The sequence below is a fragment of the Paramisgurnus dabryanus genome, chromosome 1 (assembly GCF_030506205.2).
Source record: "Paramisgurnus dabryanus chromosome 1, PD_genome_1.1, whole genome shotgun sequence".
NCBI classification, from domain to species: Eukaryota; Metazoa; Chordata; class Actinopteri; order Cypriniformes; family Cobitidae; genus Paramisgurnus; species Paramisgurnus dabryanus.
Window position 1 is genome coordinate 568,906 of NC_133337.1, and position 20,558 is coordinate 589,463.

General features: G+C 40.9%; 1 protein-coding gene and 1 long non-coding RNA gene across 6 annotated transcripts in view; both read left to right on the plus strand.

Moving 5' to 3' along the window:
* Positions 1 to 20,558, plus strand: part of tmtc1 (transmembrane O-mannosyltransferase targeting cadherins 1) — a 314,969-nt gene that overhangs the window by 16,054 nt on the left and 278,357 nt on the right. For 2 of the 5 annotated variants that reach the window (XM_065265568.2, XM_073815006.1), the window contains exon 2: positions 3,729 to 3,906. The exons of 1 other annotated variant lie outside the window; for it this stretch is intronic. In XM_065265568.2, coding sequence (XP_065121640.1) covers positions 3,729 to 3,906 — 178 coding nt within the window. Of the gene's footprint in view, positions 1 to 3,728; positions 3,907 to 4,110; positions 4,197 to 20,558 lie in introns of those variants that run through there. 2 more of the 5 variants (XM_073815016.1, XM_065265570.2) reach the window with 2 other exon arrangements.
* Positions 12,343 to 13,253, plus strand: LOC135747102 (uncharacterized). Its single transcript, XR_010531669.2, has 2 exons — positions 12,343 to 12,704; positions 12,806 to 13,253. It is a non-coding gene; the product is annotated as an uncharacterized lncRNA (long non-coding RNA).

The following is a 20,558-nucleotide window of genomic DNA, read 5'->3' on the forward strand; positions in this document are numbered from 1 at the left end:
TTTAGCGATGAAAAACATCCACAGGTTGAGAATCCGGGACACAATAACAGTTTTTTCCAGACTTGCAGTTTGAGGCGGCACATTCGCGACGTGCACGTCTGCATTATAAATGCATAAATGCAACTTGACTGAGGCTCAGCGGAGCGCCGTCGACTGACGCCACGGGTCGGGTGTTTGAACAGAAACTGTCATGTGAGACAGAGGTAGTTATAAACGCGATGTGCAAACATCTATTTGTGGTGGCCAATTTTAATTTTGTGGTAGACTGAGAAATAAATGAATGTATGGGAATGTACAACAACGCTCTCACGTGTATGATGTCACAGCAGTAGGCAGCGTAAATATAACGACACGCCTATAATCCCTCCCACTACTAAGTGATACTAAACTCGATGGAAAAGCTAACCACGCCAAAGTGAGGTGAGCTGACCCGACCCAAACTAAACTAAACCGTGGGGTACTATGCAATGGAAAAGCGCCACTAGAAAAACTATATAATGAATTTACTGAAAGTTGCCTTAGATAAAACATGCATAAATGTAAATAAACGTAGTCACAGCTGCCTGCCTGTTTGCTATAAGGCCTCAATGAAAGCTCAAGGGGGACAACAAAGCCCCTCTAAATATGGTGGTTTCACTGTTAGATGGTAATACTTAGGAAAATATAGACTTTACACAGTAATCTCATATTTTGTAACATTTGTTTAGTTTAGTTTAGCTTGCATACTGGTCACCATTAATTGTCATAGTATGGCAACAGCTAAAATTCATTTTTATACATTTTATCACAAGTGCTTTCCCTTTTGTTTAGCATCCAAAACAGATGGGAAGACACTGTCATTTTTATTGGAGATTTGACTTTAGCTAAAGATGTGGCTAAGAGTTAGGCTCTGTGATTGGGAAATGGCCTAATGACACAGTTTGGTGCCAAATACAGACTGTGAATTCAGCATGAATGGATAGATGTTTTTAGCTTTGATGAGGCTTTGTGACACTTTCTGGCTCTCCTGTATCGACTGTAATGCACTTATGATCCATGTCATGTTAATCATTGCTAAATAAACAAACATAAGCTTATTATTACCTGCAGATGTACAAAGTGTTTCACAGACATTGGGTCCCATTCACTAAGCATGCGTACGTACAAATTTACGGATGTTCTGACTAGGGCTGTCACTTTTGAGAAAAATCAAATTCGAACGGATTTCGTATATCATGCAATGTATCCGAATATATTCGAATATCTAGGCGCCACACCCCCCCACGCGCATCAAAAACCCACCGCAATGGAGATTCAATCACAAAATTATTAACAGTGACAGTCATAAACGGGGTTGTCTGGATTACTTTTTTACTTAATGTTTGAAACAGCAGGTTATCAACTTATGAATTACAAACTTATATATATATAAAACGATTCAGAACAGTTACAAACAATAACGTGACAACTTAAATAGCAGCAGGAGTATATAGGCAGACGCAAACGGAATTCGCGCCCGCAGATTTCGGCAGAAAACTCTGCAGAATTCCGCGGATTTAATGACCATCATTGACAAGCACACATATCCCGCGCTTGAGCGTGTTTGTGACCAGAACTGTCATTGACAACAAGCACACATACAAAGCCTATCCCGCGCGTTTGTGAGCCGTCATTGACAAGTACATTAACCCTGCGCGTGCTGTTTGCTTGCCCGTTTTCAATGATAGAGAGCACAAACCCTTTGATACTTGAGATGAAATTAAACTTACCGCTGAGTTAAGCAGATCTCACTTGTCGTCAATGTGACGCGCAACAGTCAGCACATGATCATTTCAAATCCGTTTACAAGACAAATGCTGTTGTTATTTAATATAAAGTTTACATTGCATTGTAAAAATGATGAAATATCTTCATACAAGCTAATTTCATAATGCAATGTATTAACACAAGCTTTTTATTCTGCTATAATATTTAACACTATAAACCATATGTCATTTTATATACAAACTATAATTCTATCTTGACATGCACATGAGGTTCATTTTGGTCCCATTTGATTCCCTCTCTTGCGCACAGTTGCCGTCGTCGGTCTCACTCTCAGCCTCCTTCCTATTACGAGGTGTTACTGTAAAAAATGCGCTACACATGGCATTTAAAAAACCGGATGGTTTATTTATTCGAATACGGAATATTTCACGTCATGTTCGAATGCATATTCGAATATCGAATAAAAAGTGACAGCCCTAGTTCTAACTAACAAATTATGATTTAACAAAAACTTTCACACCAAAATGTATTTTAAAAAAGTTGTAAGAACAACTTAGACCACACGTACGCAATAATCATGAACAAGGAAAAAAAACCTATAACATATATCTGTGTTATCTACTTTTATCTTATTTTTTCCTTGTTCATGATTGATGTGTACGTGTGGTCTAAGTTGTTCTTACAACTTATTTAAAATACATTTTATTGTGAAAGTTTTTGTTAAATCATAATTTGTTAGTTAGAACATCTGTACGCACATTTTACGAACAAATTTGTGCGTACGCAATTGTGCTTCCTTCCATCATGGCAATAGCTGGAACATTTTTTTTCTTGCTTTTCCCTGGCTACTCGACATCAAGTTCAAAGGTGAATGTTAAGTGACAGGTACGGACTCATGTAAGATAATGTGAACCACACACTAATGGAGACCTTTTAAAGTATACTGTCCAAGTTTGTCTTTATAGACCTGTCAGTTATCTTGATAATTTTGTTTTTATGCATCTACTTATCATTAATGTCAACATGATCTAATTATTGACAGTTTGTATGTTCCTGGTTTTATTGAACTTGCATGCATACATACATTCCCGAAAAAACAGACGTGTGTCTTTTTGCTATCATTAATTTTATTGTAGTTATTTGTTGTTTGTGTTGCAGTTACAGGTATAAGGTATTCTTGTTTTGGCCTGTACTGGTCAAACATTTTTGGATTATCTGAAGAAAAACATCTGTGTACTTGATTGTGTTCATGATTGTTCTTCAACATCCTCCGTGACCATTTCAGCCTATGGTGCTTTTAATTTCATTCAGTCTCTCATTTAAGTCAAGGTGACCATGGAAACTCATTAATGTTGCATCACTCAGACTAATCGTTCCCGGCTCACATGTCTAACCCACTGTCTTTTCTTGAAGTGCTCCCTGTGCTGCTAAATCTTAAGGTCAATTAATTTCTCCTGTAATGTACTTACTGTAATTCACTGATATGTTCACTTTAGATTCAAAGCCTGCATAGATGCAAGGCCAAATAATGCATTTAACACTTTAAGTTTAGTCTTTAGTGTGTAGTAATTCAATTCGAGTTTATTTGTATAGCGCTTTTCACAATGCATGTTCTTTAAAAGCTGCTTTACATAAAATGCATGTTTATGTCAGAAAATAAAGTTGTTAGTATGAATTATATTGTTTACAAAATAGCAAATTAATAGTTAGCAAATATTAGAAATTAATAAAGGGTATTATATATGTCATATTTGACAGTTTTCTATGAGAATCCAGAGCTGATGTCATTTGAAGTCGATTTGAATGGCAGGTGTGGACATCGTCTCTTCATAGATGTTGGGTCATATGTCGTTTTTATAATAAACACCATTTATAACAAGATTCAGGTTTAAAGTTAACCATAACAGATAATTTTTTAATCTTGAATCTAGTTTTGATGCCTGAAATCTCACAGTTTTTTTGTTTTGTCACTTTCACTACAGGTTAAACATATTGCTGGCCGGCATAACCCCGTTCTACTTTCACCTGGTGAATGTATGTCTGCACTGCATGGTCACAGCACTGCTCATGCACACCTGTGAACAGTGTGTGTTCGATGACGGCAACCTGTCCTTCCTTACCGCCTTTCTCTTCTCAGTGCACCCCATTCACACAGAAGCAGTGAGTGTACACGCCTGTTTCCAACTGAATTTTCCTCACCTTTTGATTGTCTTTATTCCTCATCTGTAGATAGCGATCAGTAAATTTCAAAACATTTTCTGGACATCTGCTGTTTGTTTGCCTAGTTTTGTAAGTCAGTAGTTTGTCATTTGAGGGGGTTTCACTGGAGATCGTGTGGACTTTGTGTTTGCATGTGTGTTTTAGAGTGGGTTTGTTTACAATAGAGCGTTTGCCAAGAAGTTTGGAGTGAATCCATCCAAAGCGAGCCAAACTCTGATCATCATCCCTGGGTAAACAACACCATACATCAACAGCTGCATGGCAGCCCTATGCATTAATGAGACCCAACACACACACACAAACACACTTTAACTCATCTGCTGAAGTAACTGTCCTCCAAAATTGGTACAGCAGAAATATATTGTAATTACTGTTTGGATAAGTATTGGAAAGATGTACTCTGTTTATCTGTGCTGTAGCTCAATTTTATATTTACAGTGCATTGAAAATGCGCTGTACTGTTCTTACTGGGCTTTTTATTATTATTATTAGTGGTGCTTGCATTTATGCAAGGCATCACTATTATTATTGCTCATACTTATTATTATTATGTTGGCTTGACAAAGCCAACATACTGATATTGTATTTAAACTTATTATTCTTCTTCTTTTTCTTCTTCTGAGACTAAAATTTCTGCGGCTAACTCGTCCGACAGCTTTCAAGCTACATCCACGAAATTTTCCACAGACATTCTGACTGGTCTAAAGAAGTGTGCTATATCTTTTTGACGGGATCTGACTTACAGAATTCCTAAAACGGGACATAAAACTTCCGAAAAGTCCCATTTACTTAACATTGCGACAAACTTTGACAGGTCATAGCTGCAAGCGAGAAATTTGTAGAAACTTGTGGGTTACCACTTTTCAAGAGGCTGGCAGGCACTGTGAGAACATACCTCACATTGGGGTGTAAGTTTCACCCCTCGGGTGTAAGAGGCCCCCAATATTCCCCATTGACTTATAACGGGGCAGGAAACATGCCCATATAAGGGAATAAAAACGTTCCAAATGGAATAACTCGCTTTACAGTGTCATAGAGACATGGGGGTGGGCTCATTTTACTCAGGTATCCAATCAGTCTCTCAGGATCGTCCCATAGCTATTAAGCTACGCCCCTAGCAACCATTTTTTGGCACCCTAGCAACATCTCCCATAGACTGCCATTATAAAATGCCCAGATGGATATCTTTGCAGCACAGTGTCATAGAGACATGGGGGTGGGCTCATTTTACTCAAGCATCCAATCAGTCTCTAAGGATTCTTATTGAGGTATTAAGCCACGCCCCTAGCAACCAAATATGAGCACCCTAGCAACATAATGAACAAAGCCTTATATCTCTGGATCCGAACATCATAGAGACATGGAGGGAGGGTCTTTGGGTCCTGTTAGCTTCATGCTAACATCATGCTAAGTCATACTAGCTTCATGCTAGTTTCATGCTAGCTTTATGCTAATTGCATAATAAATCTTTCTAACTTCATGCTAAATCATGCTACCATCATACTAAATCATGCTACCATCATACTAAATCATGCTAGCTTCATGCTGATCATGCTAGCATCATGCTAGCTTCATGCTAATCATGCTAGCATCATGCTAGCTTCATACTAAATCATGCTAGCTTCATGCTAATCATGCTAGCATCATGCTAGCTTCATGCTAATCATGCTAGCTTCATGCTAATCATGCTAGCATCATGCTAGCTTCATGCTAATCATGCTAGCATCATGCTAGCTTCATGCTAATCATGCTAACATAATGCTAACTTCATGCTATTCATGCTAGCATCATGCTACCTTCATGCTAATCATGCTAGCATCATGTTACCTTCATGCTAATCATGCTAGCATCATGCTAGCTTCATGCTAATCATGCTAGCATCATGCTAGCATCATGCTAATCATGCTAGCATCATGCTAGCTTCATGCTAATCATGCTAGCATCATGCTAGCTTCATGCTAATCATGCTAGCATCATGCTAGCTTCATGCTAATTATGCTAGCATCATGCTAGCTTCAAGCTAGTCATGCTAGCATCATGCTAGCTTCATGCTAATCATGTTAGCATCATGCTAGCTTCATGCTAATCATGCTACCATCATGTTAGATTCATGCTAATCATGCTAGCTTCATGCTAATCATGCTAACATCATGCTAGCTTCATGCTAATCATGCTAACATCATGCTAACTTCATGCTAATCAAGCTAGCATCATGCTAGCTTCATGCTAATGATGTTAGCATCATGTTAGCTTCATGCTAATCATGCTAGCATCATGCTAGCTTCATGCTAATCATGGTAGCATCATGCTAGCTTCATGCTAATCATGGTAGCATCATGCTAGCTTCATGCTAATCATGCTAGCATCATGCTAGCTTCATGCTAATCATGCTAACATAATGCTAGCTTCATGCTAATGATGTTAGCATCATGCTAGCTTCATGCTAATCATGCTACCATCATGTTAGATTCATGCTAATCATGCTAGCTTCATGCTAATCATGCTAACATCATGCTAGCTTCATGCTAATCATGCTAACATCATGCTAGCTTCATGCTAATCAAGCTAGCATCATGCTAGCTTCATGCTAATGATGTTAGCATCATGTTAGCTTCATGCTAATCATGCTAGCATCATGCTAGCTTCATGCTAATCATGGTAGCATCATGCTAGCTTCATGCTAATCATGCTAGCATCATGCTAGCTTCATGCTAATCATGCTAACATAATGCTAGCTTCATGCTAATCATGCTAACATCATGCTAGCTTCATACTAATCATGCTAACATCATGCTAGCTTCATGCTAATTATGCTAGCATCATGCTAGCTTCATGCTAATCATGCTACCTTTATACTTAAACATACTAACTGCCAGACTGCCTACTAAACTAAACTTCTGTCAAACCGTTTTAAACGTTCAGGCTACGCTTTTTCAAGCCAACATAAAGTTTGTCTTCAAACTTTAATATCTAGTTATGTTGGCTTTGAAAAAGCCAATATATTGTTATTGCTATTAAACTTATTATTATTATGTTGGCTTTGAAAAAGCCAATATATTGTTATTGCTTTTAAACTTATATCTTATTATGTTGGCTTTGAAAAAGCCAATATATTGTTATTGCTATTAAACTTATTATTATTATTATTATGTTGGCTTGAGAAAGCCAACATACTGTTGTTGCACTTAAACTTATTATTATTATTATTATTATTATTATTATTATTATTCTTTTTCTTCTGAGACTAAAATTTCTAACTCTAACTCGTCCTAGAGCTTTCAAGCTACAGCCATCAAACTTTGGACAGACTTTCGGTCTGATCTGACGAGGTGTGCTATATCTTTTCTAACTGATGGGACCTTCCGAATTCCTAAACGGGGCGCTGAAACACCCCAAAATTTCCATTGACTTAACATTGAGACAAACTTTGACGGGTCAAAGCTGCGAGTGAGAAACTTGTAGAAACTTGTGGCTTACCACATTTAAGGAGGCTGACAGGCTGTGTAAGAACATACCTCACAATGGGGTGTAAGCTGTACCCCTGGGGTGTAAGAGGCCCCCAAATTTTCCCATTGACTTATAATGGGGCAGGAAATATGCCCATAAAAGGGAAAAAAAGCGTCCCAGATGGAATATCTTCACTTTAGAGTGTCTTAGAGACATGGGGGTGGGCTCATTTTACTCAAGCATCCAATCAGTCTCTTAGGATCACCCCAGAGATATTAAGCCACGCCCCTAGCAACAATTTTGGGTACCCTAGCAACATCTCCCATAGACTACCATTATAAAAAGCCCAGATGGATATCTTTGCACCAGAGTGTCATAGAGACATAGGGGTGGGCTCATTTTACTCAGGCATCCAATCAGTCTCTTAGGATTCTTATTGAGGTATTAAGCCACGCCCCTAGCAACAAAATATGAAGACCCTAGCAACATAATAAACAAAGCCTTATATCTCTGGATCTGAACATCGTAGAGACACAGGGGTTGGACCGTTTTTCTTGTGGCTTGAAGTGTAATCATTATGGGATGCCAATTTTTTCCCTAGCAACCAAACTTAGTACCCTAGCAACGGAATAAACAAAGCCTTATATCTCCGCTTCAGAACATCATAGAGACACGGGGGTTGGACCGTTTTACTTGTGGCTTGAAGTGTGATCATTATGGGATGCCAATTTTCTCCCTAGCAACCAAACTTAGTACCCTAGCAACGGAATAAACAAAGCCTTATATCTCCGCATCAGAACATTGTAGAGACACGGGGGTTGGACCGTTTAACTTGTGGCTTGAAGGGTGATCATTATGGGATGCCAATTTTCTCCCTAGCAACCAAACTTAGTACCCTAGCAACGCAATAAATGTTAGCTTCATGCTAGCTTCTTGCTAATCATGCTAGCTTCATGCTAGCTTCATGCTAATCATGCTAACATCATGCTAGCTTCATGCTAATCATGCTAACTTCATGCTAGCTTCATGCTAATCATGCTAACTTCATGCTAGCTTCATGCTAATCATGCTAACATCATGCTAGCTTCATGCTAATCATGCTAGCATCATGCTAGCTTCATGCTAATCATACTAGCATCATGCTAGCTTCATGCTAACTTCATGCTAATCATGCTAGCTTCATGCTAGCTTCATGCTAATCATGCTAGCATCATGCTAGCTTCATGCTAATCATGCTAGCATCATGCTAGCTTCATGCTAATCATGCTAGCATCATGCTAGCTTCATGCTAATCATGCTAGCATCATGCTAGCTTCATGCTAATCATGCTAACATCATGCTAACTTCATGCTAATCATGCTAGCATCAAGCTAGCTTCATGCTAATCATGCTAGCATCATGCTAGCTTCATGCTAATCATGCTAGCATCATGCTAGCTTCATGCAAATCATGCTAGCATCATGCTAGCTTCATGCTAATCATGCTAGCATCATGCTAGCTTCATGCTAATCATGCTAGCATCATGCTAGCTTCATGCTAATCATGCTAGCATCATGCTAGCTTCATGCAAATCATGCTAGCATCATGCTAGCTTCATGCTAATCATGCTACCATCATGCTAGCTTCATGCTAATCATGCTAGCATCATGCTAGCTTCATGCTAATCATGCTAACATCATGCTAGCTTCATGCAAATCATGCTAGCATCATGCTAGCTTCATGCTAATCATGCTAGCATCATGCTAGCTTCATGCTAATCATGCTAGCATCATGCTAGCTTCATGCTAATCATGCTAGCATCATGCTAGCTTCATGCTAATCATGCTAACATCATGTTAGCATCATACTAGCTTCATGCTAATCATGCTAGCTTCATGCTAATCATGCTAGCATCATGCTAGCTTCATGCTAATCATGCTAGCATCATGCTAGCTTCATGCTTATCATGCTAGCTTCATGCTAATCATGCTAGCATCAAGCTAGCTTCATTCTAATCATGCTAGCATCATGCTAGCTTCATGCTAATCATGCTAACATCATGCTAGCTTCATGGTAAATCATGCTACCTTCATACTTAAACATACTAACAGCCAGATAGCCTACTAAACTAAACTTATGTCAAACCGTTTTAAACGTTCAGGCTACGCTTTCTCAAGCCAACATAAAGTTTGTCTTCAAACTTTACTATCTAGTTATTATTCTTTTTCTCCCCCCAAAATTATAAACACTAACTCGTCCTAGGGCTTTCAAGCTACATGCACCAAATTTTCCACAGACCTTCAGACTGGTCTGACTTAGTGTGCTATATCTTTTCTAACTGATGGGACCTTCCGAATTCCTAAACGGGGGTCTCGAACACCCCAAAATTTCCATTGACTTAACATTGAGACAAACTTTGACGGGTCATAGCTGTGAGTGAGAAACTTGTAGAAACTTGTGGCTTACCACATTTAAGGTGGCTGACAGGCTCTGTAAGAACATACATCACAATGGGGTGTAAGCTATACCCCTGGGGTGTAAGAGGCCCCCAAAATTTCCCATTGACTTATAATGGGGCAGGAAACATGCCATATAAGGGAATAAAAGCGTCCCAGATGGAATATCTTTACTTTAGAGTGTCGTAGAGACATGGGGGTGGGCTCATTTTACTCAGTCATCCAATCAGTCTCTTAGGATCGCCCCAAAGCTATTTAGCCACGCCCCTAGCAACAATTTTGGGTACCCTAGCAACATCTCCCATAGACTACCATTATAAAAAGCCCAGATGGATATCTTTACACCAGAGTGTCATAGAGACATAGGGGTGGGCTCATTTTACTCAGGCATCCAATCAGTCTCTTAGGATTCCTACTGAGGTATTAAACCACGCCCCTAGCAACCAATTTGAGCACCCTAGCAACATAATAAACAAAGCCTTATATCTCTTGGTCTGAACATCATAGAGACATGGGGGTTGGGTCTTTGGGTCATGTTAGCTTCATGCTAGCTCCATGCTAAGTCATACTAGCTTCATGCTAGTTTCATGCTAGCTTTATGCTAATTTCATAATAAATCTTGCTAACTTCATGCTAAATCATGCTAACTTCATGTTAAATCTTGTTAGCTGCACGCTAATCATGCTATTCTCATGCTAACTTCATGTTAATCATGCAAGCCTCGTGCTAGCTTCATGCTAGCTTCATGCTAATCTTGCTAGTTTCATGCTAGCTTCATGTTAATCATGCTAGCATCATGCTAGCTTCATGCTAATCATGCTAGAATCATGCTAGTTTCATGCTAATCATGCTAACATCATGCTAGCTTCATGCTAATCATGCTAGCATCATGCTAGCTTCATGCTAGCTTCATGCTAGCTACATGCTAATCATGCTAACATCATGCTAGCTTCATGCTAATCATGCTAGCTTCATGCTAATCATGCTAGCATCATGCTAGCTTCATGCTAGCTTCATGCTAATCATGCTAGCTTCATGCTAATCATGCTAGCATCATGCTAGCTTCATGCTAATCATGCTAGCATCATGCTAGCTTCATGCTAGCTACATGCTAATCATGCTAGCATCATGCTAGCTTCATGCTAATCATGCTAGCTTCATGCTAGCTACATGCTAATCATGCTAGCATCATGCTAGCTACATGCTAATCATGCTAGCTTCATGCTAATCATGCTAGCATCATGCTAGCTTCATGCTAATCATGCTAACATCATGCTAGCTTCATGCTAGCTACATACTAATCATGCTAGCTTCATGCTAGCTACATACTAATCATGCTAACATCATGCTAGCAAGCATCATGCTAGCTACATGCTAATCATGCTAGCTTCATGCTAATCATGCTAGCATCATGCTAGCTTCATGCTAATCATGCTAACATCATGCTAGCTTCATGCTAGCTACATACTAATCATGCTAACATCATGCTAGCTACATGCTAATCATGCTAGCATCATGCTAGCTTCATGCTAATCATGCTAGCATCATGCTAGCTTCATGCTAGCTTCATGCTAATCATGCTAGCTTCATGCTAGCATCATGGTAGCTTCATGCTAATCATGCTAGCATCATGCTAGCTTCATGCTAATCATGCTAGCATCATGCTAACTTCATGCTAATCATGCTAGCATCATGCTAGCTTCATGCTAATCATGCTAGCATCATGCTAGCTTCATGCTAATCATGTTAGCTTCATGCTAGCTTCATGCTAATCATGTTAGCTTCATACTTAAACATACTAACTGCCAGATAGCCTACTAAACTAAACTTCTGTCAATCCGTTTTAAACGTTCAGGCTACGCTTTTTCAAGCCAACATAAAGTTTGTCTTCAAACTTTAATATCTAGTTATTATTATTCTACCCCCTCAAAATTTCTGACACTAACTCGTCCTAGGGCTTTCAAGCTACATGCACCAAATTTTCCACAGACCTTCAGACTGGTCTGACTTAGTGTGCTATATCTTTTCTAACTGATGGGACCTTCCGAATTCCTAAACGGGGGTCTCGAACACCCCAAAATTTCCATTGACTTAACATTGAGACAAACTTTGACGGGTCATAGCTGTGAGTGAGAAACTTGTAGAAACTTGTGACTTACCACATTTAAGGTGGCTGACAGGCTCTGTAAGAACATACATCACAATGGGGTGTAAGCTATACCCCTGGGGTGTAAGAGGCCCCCAAAATTTCCCATTGACTTATAATGGGGCAGGAAACATGCCCATATAAGGGAATAAAAGCGTCCCAGATGGAATATCTTTACTTTAGAGTGTCGTAGAGACATGAGGGTTGGACCGTTTTACTTGTGGCTTGAAGGTTGATCATTATGGGATGCCATTTTTCTCCCTAGCAACCAAACTTAGTACCCTAGCAACGGAATAAACAAAGCCTTATTTCTCCGCTTCAGAACATCATAGAGACACGGGGGTTGGACCATAGATATCATATAGAAGACTAGATGCCCTATTGGCCGCTGGGGACTGAGAAATACGGCGGCCATCTTAAACCGGTCGTTCTCCTAGTTTCGTTGCATGGCAGCAGATAAGATGTCAGAGCACTGTGGAGCATTTTCCTGTTCTAATCGGCGGACGATCGCAAATAGAGCCCGGAGGATTATTTTCACAAGTACTTTTTAACATCGCGGTACTATTGGTTGTATTTTGTGAATAGAATATTTACAGAAAATTGAGAAAGAGCCAGCTTATTGATTTTACTGTACTGAAATCGTAGCCAGCTAACGTTCGCTAGGCTATGTTAACTGCACCAGCCGCTGTTCACCCTGCAAGGAGAGTGGGGTAAAGTAAAGTAATAATTACAAGAGTTTCTCTGTTGTGAGTATTGTGTAAAGCGCTATATAAATGTGTATTATTATTATTATTATTATTATTATTATAAGGTGCTGTGAGCTGCGTGATCCGCCGAGCTTTAAAAAGCTGAGATGTCAACAGGAACAGAGGATGTTTTCCTTCGTAGGGAGGACATTGAGGAGACTCGGTTTGGAATCGACAACTATCAGTCTGACTCGTTGTCACTGGTTGTGTCTGTGTTTTTAAAGATAAGGCCCCACCATGTTGCCAAACTCACCTCTCTTGAACTACAGAAAGGGAGCACGGGAAAGAAGTTCTGGAAAACAGTCCTCTTTCAGGGGTGTGTGTGTGTGTGTGTGTGTGTGTGTGTGTGTGTGTGTGTGTGTGGGTGCGTGTGTGTGTGTGGGGGGGTTTACAAATCATTTTAAATTGTTTCTTCACCATATTAAAAAGTCTTATTTTATTGCAACTATCTGTTTCTGCATCTTTGTCATATTTATAGTGTGTGATTTATAAAATATCTTATGTCCTACACCACATATTTTGATTTTGGACTCACTTTATATCTTATATCAGAATATTTTATTACTGTTTAGTGAATATTCATTCATTCCTACTATGAACATTAAGTGGCGCTGTCCACATTAGTGTTGGTAACACTAAGATTCTAAACCTATAAATTGACAAACTATTTATTGTTGGAAAGCTCAAATAGTATAATTTTCATATTTCATTACCATTTGGGGAAAATTATGACAGTGAGATTCAGTTTCTAAAAATGTTACGGGCCCACAGGTAGGCCAAATTTGTTTTTGCATATAACACTAAAACCCTACTCTAAACCTAAAAAATCATGGCAAGCTATATATCACCGGAAAGCTCTCAGAATGTAGTTTTAATATTTCAAAATCTTTTTGCATGAATAATATTGCGGTGACAGTAATTTATTAGTTTGTGAGTATACAAGAGTACAAGAGTATGTGGCAAAATCTAGTGGCAGTTGTTGGTAAAACCATTAAAATTGTGACCCAAACATAATTTTTTTGTGATTTGGATCACAACTACTTGAGACATATTGCTTCATGTAAACATTATTTATTGTGTGAAACATTAACTTTTATGTAATTTTATTTATAAATGAATATGTTACTGCATAATTTGATATATTGCGGCGCGCGCGGTCGCAGCGGCCTCTACAGCTCCGATAGATGGTGTAACTGTCGGTGTTAAATGTTTGTTGCAGTAACCAAACACGGTTTATCAGGGAAATAGGGAATCTGGTTTTAAATATAGCAGTGAAGCTCTTAAGATTTTGAGCTCAAACAGCAGCTACGGAACACCAATTTCAAAACTATTAACAGCGAAGCTACAGGAGCTAGGACTACTACGCAGTCAAAGGTCCACCTCGGCGTTGCCTGACTCAGCTGCCCGGGAGGTAAGACACCGAAAGCGGTGCGGAAGGACCCGGAAGCGAGGCAAGCGTTCGGGTGTTTACTGGAGGCTAAAAGCTAACTCAAGCCGTCCAGCCCTACCGTCAGTGCTATTGGCTAATGTACGCTCGCTGGACAACAAACTGGATTATCTCAGACTTCGAATGACTACACAGTCTGAAACAAGGAACTGCAGTGTGTTTATTTTTACAGAAACGTGGCTTCATAACAACATTCCCGACACAGCTATTTGGCTACAGGGGCGGACATTGTTCCGGGCAGATAGGAACACTGAGACCTCCGGTAAGACCCGCGGTGGCGGGCTCTGTGTTTATATTAACAACGACTGGTGTGTAAACAGCTCTGTGGTCGCTACTCACTGTTCACCACAGCTAGAGTTTTTAATGGTGAAATGCCGGCCGTTTTACTTACCCCGGGAATTCACTGCAGTCATGATTGTGGGAGTGTATATTCCTCCAAGTGCTAATGCTAATGAGGCGCTGCGTGAATTGTATGATACCATCAGCGGGCAACAAACAGCTCACCCCGACGGTTTTTTTATTGTTGCTGGGGATTTCAATCATGCCAACCTGAAAACTGTAGCACCAAAGTTTTATCAACATGTGAACTTTGCCACGAGAGGTAAAAATATGCTGGATCTATGTTATACCAACATTCGAGACTCATACAAAGCAAGCCCTCGTCCCCATTTAGGATACTCGGACCACCTCTGTGTACTGCTCGCTCCAGCATACAGGCCGGCGGTGAAACGCTCTAGACCAGTACAGAAAACCATTAGAGTTTGGCCGGAAGGAGCTGTTGCAGCCCTGCAGGATTGCTTTGAGTGCACTGATTGGGACATGTTTAAGGAAGCAGCTAGTTACGATCAGCAAACATGCCTGGATGAATACACAGACAGTGTGACTGGGTACATCGAGAAGTGTATCGAGGATGTCACTGTTTTAAGGACTGTAACTACGCGCGTCAATCAGAAACCGTGGCTGACAGCAGAGACCCGTGCCCTACTTAGGGCAAAAGATGCTGCCTTCAGGTCAGGGGATGGAAGGCTCCTCCGAGTAGCAAGGGCTCAGCTCTCCAAGGCCATCAGGAAAGCAAAACGGATGTATGCGCAGAAGATATACAACCACTTCTGTGATGCCAAGGACCCCAGACGTATGTGGCAGGGTATCCAGGCCCTAACAGACTACAAAGTTACAACACAGGTCAACAATAGTGACGCCCACCTTCCAGACAAGTTAAACAACTTCTATGCACGGTTTGAAGCCATGAACAGCACGCGAGCTCACAAGTCCACACCCACCCCTGAAGAGCAGGCATTGCATCTGGACCCAGCCGACGTGAGGAGGACATTATCCAGGGTCAACCCACGCAAAGCTGCAGGTCCGGACAACATACCGGGGAGAGTGCTCAAGGACTGTGCCGACCAGCTAACAGGTGTTTTTACTGACATATACAACATCTCCCTGAGCCAGGCTGTGGTCCCTGCAAGCTTCAAAAAGGCCATTATTATTCCGGTGCCGAAGAAGTCAGTAGTGACATGTCTAAATGACTACCGCCCTGTGGCGCTGACTTCCATCTTGATGAAGTGCTTCGAGCATCTGGTCAAGAGGAATATTCACTCTTCACTCTCCGCCTCACTGGACCCTTTGCAATTCGCATATCGCTCCAACCGCACTACTGACGACGCCATCTCCTACACACTGCACTCTGCTTTATCACATCTTGACACTAAGGACGCATATATCAGAATGCTGTTCATCGATTTCAGTTCCGCATTTAATACCATCATCCCCCAGCAGCTGTTTAGTAAACTTAGACTTCTGGGCATTAGCACCCACACCTGCAACTGGATTCTAGACTTTCTGATAGAGAGAACACAGTCTGTGCGCATTGGCAGCAGAACATCAGGTTCCATCACACTGAGCACAGGTGCCCCTCAAGGTTGCGTTCTCAGCCCATTATTGTTCACACTACTCACTCATGACTGTACAGCCAAGTTTGATTCCAACCTTATTATCAAGTTTGCCGATGACACAACAGTGGTTGGCCTCATTAGTGGCGATAACGAAGCCCGATACAGAGAGGAGGTGGAATTATTGCTAGGTTGGTGCAAAAACAACAACTTATCCCTTAATGTGGATAAAACACAGGAGATGGTTGTTGACTTCCGCAGGATGCAATCTGAACATCGCCCACTGGCTATCAGTGGCTCAGAGGTGGAGAGAGTCAGAAGCACCAAATTTCTTGGCTTACACATTTCTGATGACCTCACCTGGTCTGTTAACACCGGAACCATACTGAAGAAAGCACAACAACGCCTGTACTTTCTGCGGAAACTAAAGAGAGCACGGCTCCCTTCACCCATCCTTAAAACCTTCTACAGAGGAACTGTGGAGAACATAATGACCTACTGTATCACAGTGTGGTTCGGAAACTGTAAAACACACGAACGTAAGTCCCTGCAGCACATAGTGAGGACAGCAGAGAAGATTATAGGGGCCTCTCTACCACCCATCCAAGACATCTTTACATCACGCTGTGTGAACAGAGCTTCAGCCATCATAAAGGACCCCTCCCACCCCTCACATAGTGTGTTTGTCCCGTTACCATCTGGTAGGAGGTTATGCAGCATCAGGACTCGCACTACAAGATTCTACAATAGTTTTTTCCCTCAAGCTGTCAGAGCCCTAAATACCAGGGTGCCAGTCATCATACCGTTGTCATAAATTGCTGTTTCCATTCCCCCCCCCCATTGAAGGACTATGAGCTTAATAACTTTAAATAATAATGACTTTCTTATGGTTGAGTTGCACAATTGTTTTGGTTTTACAGTACTGTATGGGTTACTGTTGGTATGTATTGTGTGTATCATGAGGTGTTGTTATATGTATTTGTGTATGGTTGCACACGGATCTGTATGAAACGAAATTTCGTTCAACTGTATACATGTATACAGTAGAGTGACAATAAATTAACTATGACTATGACTATGACTATGATTAAAATAAAGGTAAACGGCTATAAAAATATTTATATTTAATATTTTTACGTTCTAACTCATTTGTGAAAAACCCTAAATTGTCTTCTTTAAAACAAGACCAAGATTAGGTTTCTAGCCCAAAGAATCCCAGAGAAATATTCATTTAAAGATGTACATCACATTGTCACCCCCACTCAAACGGGATTTGCGGCACATAAGGGGTTAAAATACGCCGAACCATGTGTCCTATATCATAGCTCCATGAATGACCTTTGCAGCAAAAAAACCCGCGTGAAAATCTGTTCGGTATTGACTGAGATATGATTAATTAAATGCGCTGATAGCTCAATCCACCAGTCATACAGTTTACACTGAGTGGAGCGGGTGACCGATCTAAGATGGCGGCCCCATATCTCACCGCGCCAGTAGGCAGTAGCGGTCGATAGGGCGTCTACCTATATGATGTCTATGGGTTGGACCGTTTTACTTGTGGCTTGAAGGTTGATCATTATGGGATGCCAATTTCCTCCCTAGCAACCAAACTTAGTACCCTAGCAACGGAATAAACAAAGCCTTATATCACAGCATCAGAACATTGTAGAGACACGGGGGTTGGACCGTTTTACTTGTGGCTTTAAGTGTGATCATTATGGGATGCCATTTTTCTCCCTAGCAACCAAACTTAGTACCCTAGCAACGGAATAAACAAAGCCTTATATCTCAGCTTCAGAACATCATAGAGACACGGGGGTTGGACCGTTTTACTTGTGGCTTGAAGGTTGATCATTATGGGATGCCAATTTTCTCCCTAGCAACCAAACTTAGTACCCTAGCAACGGAATAAACCAAGCCTTATATCTCAGCTTCAGAACATCATAGAGACACGGGGGTTGGACCGTTTTACTTGTGGCTTGAAGGTTGATCATTATGGGATGCCAATTTTCTCCCTAGCAACCAAACTTAGTACCCTAGCAACGGAATAAACAAAGCCTTATATCTCTGCTTCAGAACATCATAGAGACACGGGGGTTGGACCGTTTTACTTGTGGCTTGAAGGTTGATCATTATGGGATGCCAATTTTCTCCCTAGCAACCAAACTTAGTACCCTAGCAACGGAATAAACAAAGCCTTATATCTCCGCTTCAGAACATCATAGAGACACGGGGGTTGGACCGTTTTACTTGTGGCTTGAAGGTTGATCATTATGGGATGCCAATTTTCTCCCTAGCAACCAAACTTAGTACCCTAGCAACGGAATAAATAAAGCCTTATATCTCCGCTTCAGAACATCATAGAAACACGGGGGTTGGACCGTTTTACTTGTGGCTTGAAGGTTGATTATTATGGGATGCCAATTTCCTCCCTAGCAACCAAACTTAGTACCCTAGCAACGGAATAAACAAAGCCTTATATCTCAGCATCAGAACATTGTAGAGACACGGGGGTTGGACCGTTTTACTTGTGGCTTTAAGTGTGATCATTATGGGATGCCATTTTTCTCCCTAGCAACCAAACTTAGTACCCTAGCAACGGAATAAACAAAGCCTTATATCTCTGCTTCAGAACATCATAGAGACACGGGGGTTGGACCGTTTTACTTGTGGCTTGAAGGTTGATCATTATGGGATGCCAATTTTCTCCCTAGCAACCAAACTTAGTACCCTAGCAACGGAATAAACAAAGCCTTATATCTCCGCTTCAGAACATCATAGAGACACGGGGGTTGGACCGTTTTACTTGTGGCTTGAAGGTTGATCATTATGGGATGCCAATTTTCTCCCTAGCAACCAAACTTAGTACCCTAGCAACGGAATAAACAAAGCCTTATATCTCCGCTTCAGAACATCATAGAAACACGGGGGTTGGACCGTTTTACTTGTGGCTTGAAGGTTGATTATTATGGGATGCCAATTTCCTCCCTAGCAACCAAACTTAGTACCCTAGCAACGGAATAAACAAAGCCTTATATCTCAGCATCAGAACATTGTAGAGACACGGGGGTTGGACCGTTTTACTTGTGGCTTTAAGTGTGATCATTATGGGATGCCATTTTTCTCCCTAGCAACCAAACTTAGTACCCTAGCAACGGAATAAACAAAGCCTTATATCTCCGCTTCAGAACATCATAGAGACACGGGGGTTGGACCGTTTTACTTGTGGCTTGAAGGTTGATCATTATGGGATGCCAATTTTCTCCCTAGCAACCAAACTTAGTACCCTAGCAACGGAATAAACCAAGCCTTATATCTCCGCTTCAGAACATCATAGAGACACGGGGGTTGGACCGTTTTACTTGTGGCTTGAAGGTTTATCATTATGGGATGCCAATTTTCTCCCTAGCAACCAAACTTAGTACCCTAGCAACGGAATAAACAAAGCCTTATATCTTCGCTTCAGAACATCATAGAGACACGGGGGTTGGACCGTTTTACTTGTGGCTTGAAGGTTGATCATTATGGGATGCCAATTTTCTCCCTAGCAACCAAACTTAGTACCCTAGCAACGGAATAAACAAAGCCTTATATCTCCGCTTCAGAACATCATAGAGACACGGGGGTTGGACCGTTTTACTTGTGGCTTGAAGGTTGATCATTATGGGATGCCAATTTTCTCCCTAGCAACCAAACTTAGTACCCTAGCAACGGAATAAACAAAGCCTTATATCTCCGCTTCAGAACATCATAGAGACATGGGGGTTGGACCGTTTTACTTGTGGCTTGAAGGTTGATCATTATGGGATGCCAATTTTCTCCCTAGCAACCAAACTTAGTACCCTAGCAATGGAATAAACAAAGCCTTATATCTCCGCTTCAGAACATCATAGAGACACGGGGGTTGGACCGTTTTACTTGTGGCTTGAAGGTTGATCATTATGGGATGCCAATTTTCTCCCTAGCAACCAAACTTAGTACCCTAGCAACGGAATAAACAAAGCCTTATATCTCCGCTTCAGAACATCATAGAGACACGGGGGTTGGACCGTTTTACTTGTGGATTGAAGGTTGATCATTATGGGATGCCAATTTTCTCCCTAGCAACCAAACTAAGTACCCTAGCAACGGAATAAACAAAGCCTTATATCTTCGCTTCAGAACATCATAGAGACACGGGGGTTGGACCGTTTTACTTGTGGCTTGAAGGTTGATCATTATGGGATGCCAATTTTCTCCCTAGCAACCAAACTTAGTACCCTAGCAACGGAATAAACAAAGCCTTATATCTCCGCTTCAGAACATCATAGAGACATGGGGGTTGGACCGTTTTACTTGTGGCTTGAAGGTTGATCATTCTGGGATGCCAATTTTCTCCCTAGCAACCAAACTTAGTACCCTAGCAATGGAATAAACAAAGCCTTATATCTCCGCTTCAGAACATCATAGAGACACGGGGGTTGGACCGTTTTACTTGTG